We start from the raw sequence: 6,468 nt of genomic DNA on the forward strand, positions 1-6,468 counted from the left end.
CCCCCCCAAACCATTAGGAGAACATACGTTTCTGCCTTGCTCTGTGAAAAAAAAACAACAACTTTGTGCCAGTTTGCAGATCTGATCTGCAGCCTGCTTCCATAAACAGTCTGTGTTACCGTTGGTCATTTCCCGAGTGTGTGTTTTCAGTGTAATTCCTGTGAGTTTTAATCATCGATTGTCTTCATATTTTCCTCAGATCATAGAGAGAACCGAGTCTCTGAGGAAAAGGTGAGTGTGTGTTTGACGATGAGCTTCGCAGACAGAACATTCTTCTGTTGGGTTTAACCAACCCATTGAGTTCAGAACACACACACACACACACACACACACACACACACACACACACACACTGCATCAGTGGAACGTGACTTGTAATTTCCAAGCTTTTCCTCTTTAGCTCAGTGCAGCAAATCTATCTCCTTTGTACAACGGCTACTTTCTATCAGATATATTTCTTCACCATGACTAACTGGCCATTTCTCCATTACTAAAGCACCAATAACATAAAGAAGACGCTGCCACCTGTTCCTGTTTCCAAGATTGACAAGAAACTGGAGCAGTACACACATGCTCTTGAGGTAAAACACTATTAAGTTACTCTCTTTTTTTCAATGGGTATTTTGTGGAAAATTCTCACATACTCTCATGTGTCACAATGTTACACCCGAACATCCTGAACATCGCTTTATTTCTCACAGGTCTCCTCAAAGGAAGGAAGATCGGCCAATCAGCTGCTGACGGACGTGACGAGTCCCACTGAAGCCGTCTCCTCCAAGAAGAGCCTGTTTGAGGCCCGAGAAGCCTGGAACCAGAACACAATCTCAGCCACTCCATCGAAGGTTAATGACGACGTTTTCCGCCAAGTAATCACAGATTTAAATGAACTTTTTCTAGTAGACTTTTAAAGTCACCAGCCAATCAGATTTTCTACTAGCCACTTTTTGTCATCTTCATCTTTCTTTTTATAATTGTCTTTTTATTAGGACATTTCACATCAGTTGACAAATGGACAGTTGTTAGCATCAGAATTGTCCAGAACCAGAGGTTTTGTATCAATAGTTTCTCGTTCCAGATGTCCAACGTCTATTCCCTTTTAACAATATGTGTATGTGTAGAAAAGAAAAGACATATAATTTAACTTTTTAAACCCATAGGAGTATTGAAGCAAAAAGTAAATGCATAAAATGACAAAAATAGATAGAAATGTGTGTAGCAGTTTCTTATTTTGACATCACTGAGATACATAGGGAAACTGAAAGCACTTAATGTGAAGTCGCTTTGGATAAAAGCGTCCGCTAAATGACATGTAACGTAACGTAATGTCTTCTCCATTTCAGCGTAGCTTGTAATTGACACTGCACACGCTAGGCACGTAGCCAACAGTTGATAGATAGATAGATAGATAGATAGATAGATAGATAGATAGATAGATAGATAGATAGATAGATAGATAGATAGATAGATAGATAATGATCCCAAAAAAACAGGAAAATGATGGTGTTGCAGCAAACCTACATCAGTCAAACAGCACAGAATATAAATAAAATACTAGGATACAATACACATACATACAATATACATGAAATAATAATAGCAGGAATAAAAATATGAGAACAAATATTTGAATGTATACAGGATGGGAAAACAAAATATGCAACTGCTTAAATAGTATGCTAAAATGTAAATTAACCAATTGTGCAGGTTGCACTTAGTTGACACGACATGTCACAAAATAGTGTTCATGGGAAATGTAGGATTAGCTCTACAAGCAGACTGTGTTGCCAGATGGAGATTACATTTCCTAGCCAAACACACAAAAGACTGCTCAAATTTTTTGGCGGGAAACAGACCAACCTGGAAACATCTCTGCAACCGGGCCGATTCAAACACACACACTCATCACACTCATACATTCACCACGGCGGGCCTTGTTGGCACGTTTGTAACTTTACAACGTTACCCGTCAAAGTGAAGTTTTACCTGCATCCAGCCGGTTGCCCTGGGTCAATTCAAAGCCTCACTAGTGATAAATAACGCCTCCTCCCTTTTGCTCAGTTCCTACGAGGAAGAGTTCAGAAGTTTAATGCTGCTGTTGTTTAACCCTCCTGTTGTCCTCGGGTCCAATTTGCCCCATTTTCAAAAAAAGCTTTCTACATCAGAAACAGGAAATCGTCAAAGAAACTAACGTTGATGGTTCCCTACATTTCTCTTCTCAGCTAAAATAAAAGATCAGTTCTGTACTTTTGTTGAATTGCGGTGTTTTAGTTCATTTTAACATATGTGAAGGAGAAAAAAAAAAAGCTTGATGGTGTTACAACCCCCCAGTGACGGTTGACTTCAAGGCACCTAACCCCAACCCTAAAACTGACAAAGAGTTTGGAAAAAGTCACAAAAATATCACAAAAATTGCTGGAAAAAAAATCTACGAAAACGTCAGAAATAATGACAAAATGTTGCAGAAAAGATTTTATTTAAAATTTTGACTCACAATTAGAAAAAAGTTACGTGTTTGATTGGAAGACAACACAAGATTTAAGAGTGAATTTCCACTTGAAGGAAAATTTACAGGTGAAGTCTTCATTATTTTTTATTTATATTCATGGTGACTGAAGCAGCAACATCTGGCTGTGATCCCTCCATCTGAATGGGCCTCAACCACAGAGGGTACTTCTTAGTTACCTGGGGGGGGGAGTGTACCTGGAAAGAGTGTGAGACATTTTGATTTGGTTAAAAAAAAGCATGAATTCCCAATAGCTGCAATCACAGGCGTATGGATCCACGCGTTCATTCACATACACACAACTTACACACACAACACATACTGTACACGTGACCTCCATGTCAGATTTTAACCTCCCAGGGAGAAAACTGGGGCCACCAAAGGGTGAGAAGATTTGTGGAACAACCAACAGAGTGAGCTACACTCTAAAAAATAAATCCGTAAAATAACAGAGACCGAGTTCTGGCAGCTCATTCACCGTAATTAAAAACCAAAATTGAAAAAAAAGAAATTGCAGCTGAAGTAAAAACTCAGAACATTTTCTGTTATTTCAGATGTTATATCACATCCTCTCAGATGAAGCTGCCGCATTAAGACATTTTGACGCTTGTTTCAACGCTTCTGTTTTACTTTTTGGCGCTTTTTTTTTTAAACATATTTTCAACGCTTTTTGTTCCACTTTTGAAGTTTTTTTGAGGCTTTTGACGCTCCCTTATGCAGGAACCCTCTGGGGAAATGCAGGCGGAGAAATGGCCTCCGTGGCCGCCAAAAGTCGCCGGAGCACCGATAAAGTACCCATAATGCAATCTGAAATATAAGTGAACACAAATACAACTGTGAATCACTTGTTATGGACAACTTCTGTTAGAAAACATGCAGTCATACAACTGTTAATTAACACAAATTTCTTAGAGTGTAGCAGGGTCACAGCTAAAAAAGATTTTAGAGAGTAAAATGTACACAAAAAAGGAATAAAAATTGGTGTGAAGGTAGTTTTTTAAAACTAGTTTCTACGTGGCAAGAGAAGTCAAACTTAAAGTGGACGCAAATATCACCAAACCTACAAGGTCACAATATGTATTATATGCACAGTATATATTAATATTCACTTTTAATTTATTCTTAACAGTGTTAAATGGCTCCCAGTTGAAAGCTAAATGCATTATAAACCTCTTCTGTCCTTATGATGAACAGGAAGAGTTCATACGTGTAAAAGACTAGTTTTTAAAATCATATTTTTTGTGTGGTCGCTCAAAACATATTCAATGAAAGTAGCAATGTGAAAACTACACAACATTTTGTGTAAAGTGAAGATCTGCAACGGGGACAATTTGACATGTTCTGCAACCTTGCATTCTTGAAGAACAAGTGTAGCATTAAAAAATATTTTTTTTGTAAGTATATGTAAGTACGATTGTTGTTGTTGTTTTTTTTCCCAGTAATGATGAATATTTCTTCTTCTCTGTCTCAGGACGCAGATGGTTTAAAAGTCGGTGTGGCTGATCTCATCAATCAGTGGGTGAAAGGAAGTGAAGACGGGTACAGGTGCAGCTCGCCCTCCAGACCCCCGGTGAGTCCAGTTTTTACCCTGAAGGACCAGGATTGTCCTCTCTTCTTCTTCTTCTTCTCTTTGCATCATGAGCTTGCTTGGTGGGTGTGTTTGGCAATACTCCCAGAGTATGTTTTACCCCTGAGCTGATCTTTTTCTAACAAGTTCCAGTTCTGTGGCGTTAGATTTACAACATCTGTTTATTTAGTGTCATCTCTCTGTCTGTCTGATCACATCCTGACAGCGTTCCTCTCAGCTTCATGCACCCCCACCCAGCCTCTTTTCATCTGATCCAGATCACCGCCGCTCAGTTTGAAAGAGCAGACCGTGAAAGGCCGCCCCCTTGTGGCTGCAGACATGACAAAATCGAATACTTGCTGTACATGTACTGTGTGTTCCTGTATTTGCAGGACATGGAGTTCCTGATGAATTAAATTTAAAAAAGTCTCTCGTCTCCTCGTCCGTCCACTTCCATCTGTCTTCGTTGACACCCGCCATGTGTGCAAACTGAGCGGAAACACTGGGGGAAATGAACTACAACTTCTTCTTCTTCGTTTTGTGGCGGGTCGCAACCATAAAATGACCTAAAACTTAATCGCAATTTTATTAATTTATACGGCAAATAACATTTCCATCAGCGTTTATAAGCATAAGCCGTATATTGATCAGGAGAAAATCCGATGAGACCGAATGAAATTCCTTTGAGTATTCATGAAATTCCATCGAATTTTTCTGGTTCTGGTTTTGAGGCATTTTTCATTCAACATCACTTATTTGGATAAAAACGTGTGGATGGAAAGTAGCTATAGTCTCTCTCGGGTCATCCAGGGGTCACTAGTGACGTTGTTGCTATACATACTTGAGGGAAGGGAATATTCTGTGCTTTAGGATCTGCCTCTGGCAGGCAGCAGGGATGAAATAGAATTACAAATCATTTTTATTTTGATGGGCCACAAGCACGGTGATAACATTTTTTGGCTATTGTTTTCAAATGTCCTTCCCTTAAATATTTTTTCAGGCTCAAAACTTGGATTGTTTGAGAGAAGTTCTTTTCATAATCTCTTATCTAACAAATGTGCTGCATTCAGGGACATCTTGACTGCTGATAAATCTAGTTTTTGTCTTTAATTTAAACTCAAATCCAAGAGGAATTTGTTAAAACTGCTGCTCGTTTGTTCACTGGTAGAAGGTTGTAATTCTAAGGAAGCAAGTAGAAAAAATATTAAATACCTGCAAATGTAAACATGTAAATATGGTTTGTGAATCTCTCTCTGATAAATATTGTTTGATTAACTGAATTTCAGGAGAGCTCCACCGGTAAAAGATATAAGTTTGTGGTGACGGGTCACGGGAAGTATGAGAAGGTTTATGTGGACGACGACTGCAGTGATGACGCAAACGGCCAATCAGGTACAGGCCCATGAACCATCCTTCATTCACTTTAGACATATTTAAAATGTTACCTGTGGCTAGTTGCTATTCATTTCCTTTTCATATTATCATATTTACTCTCGTGCTATTTCATTTTAACATTATCAGTAGTTAAAATGGCTTATCTTAGAGACTGACATGAAATGTAATGGTATTTATGTAAAGGCAAGGCAGCTTTATTTGTACAGCACATTTCAGCAACAAGGCAATTTACATTTACATCAAAATAGAAAATCAACACTTTTGTTGATGCTTTTTATCAATGCTTTTAACTTTTGACGTTTTTTTTTTCAATGTTTGTCACTTTTTTTTACGTTTTTAACACTAATTTATTAGCTTTAGTTTACAGTTATTTTTGGAATTTATGGTCAATAAACCTCATTTATAGGAAATTATACCTAAAGTTTGAGTTAGAAAAGCAGAAATTAGGAATTATTGAGACTAAAATTAAAGGAATGGATGTTGATGGATAATCAGAGACTGGATTATGTCAACTTTTACTCAATATTATTTCAAAAACAGTTATAAAACCGCTATAAAATTGAATAAGACACCCCAAAATGAATGACATTAGAGATTTGTACTTCCCAAATAGTGTTGTGTGGACTCAATCATAGTTATCAGTTATTTTGGGTAATTGGGTAGTTAAAAAGAACATTGATATAGGAAAACGGATCAGTTTGACTCGAGGACAACACAAGGGTTAAGAAATTAAAAACAAATACAATGCAAGAATAAAAGTTAGTGTATTATTAGACATTAAACAATAAAGAGCAATTAAAACCAGCTAACAATTTAAAAGCAGATAAGATTGTCATATAATTTTAAAAATGCAGCTTCAGGATAGGAAATCAAAATTTTTTTAAAAAAAAGGCACCATCAAAAAGAAAGGTCTTCAGCCTTGATTTAAAAGAACTGAGAGTAGCGGCAGAACCACATGTCTTTACTGTCTCATCCACCACGGACCCCGCAGGATCATGGGACT

The 6,468-nt window shown here is 37.6% G+C and overlaps 1 protein-coding gene across 1 annotated transcript in view; it reads left to right on the forward strand.

Moving 5' to 3' along the window:
- The window catches only part of LOC116692381 (lymphocyte-specific protein 1), a 38,061-nt gene that overhangs the window by 21,986 nt on the left and 9,607 nt on the right, over nt 1-6,468 (forward strand). The window contains exons 9-13 of the mRNA XM_032520645.1: nt 200-231; nt 497-581; nt 702-866; nt 3,975-4,073; nt 5,357-5,462. Coding sequence (XP_032376536.1) covers nt 200-231; nt 497-581; nt 702-866; nt 3,975-4,073; nt 5,357-5,462 — 487 coding nt within the window. The remainder of the gene's footprint in view (nt 1-199; nt 232-496; nt 582-701; nt 867-3,974; nt 4,074-5,356; nt 5,463-6,468) is intronic.

Source organism: Etheostoma spectabile, chromosome 1 (genome assembly GCF_008692095.1).
Source record: "Etheostoma spectabile isolate EspeVRDwgs_2016 chromosome 1, UIUC_Espe_1.0, whole genome shotgun sequence".
Classification (NCBI taxonomy): domain Eukaryota; kingdom Metazoa; phylum Chordata; class Actinopteri; order Perciformes; family Percidae; genus Etheostoma; species Etheostoma spectabile.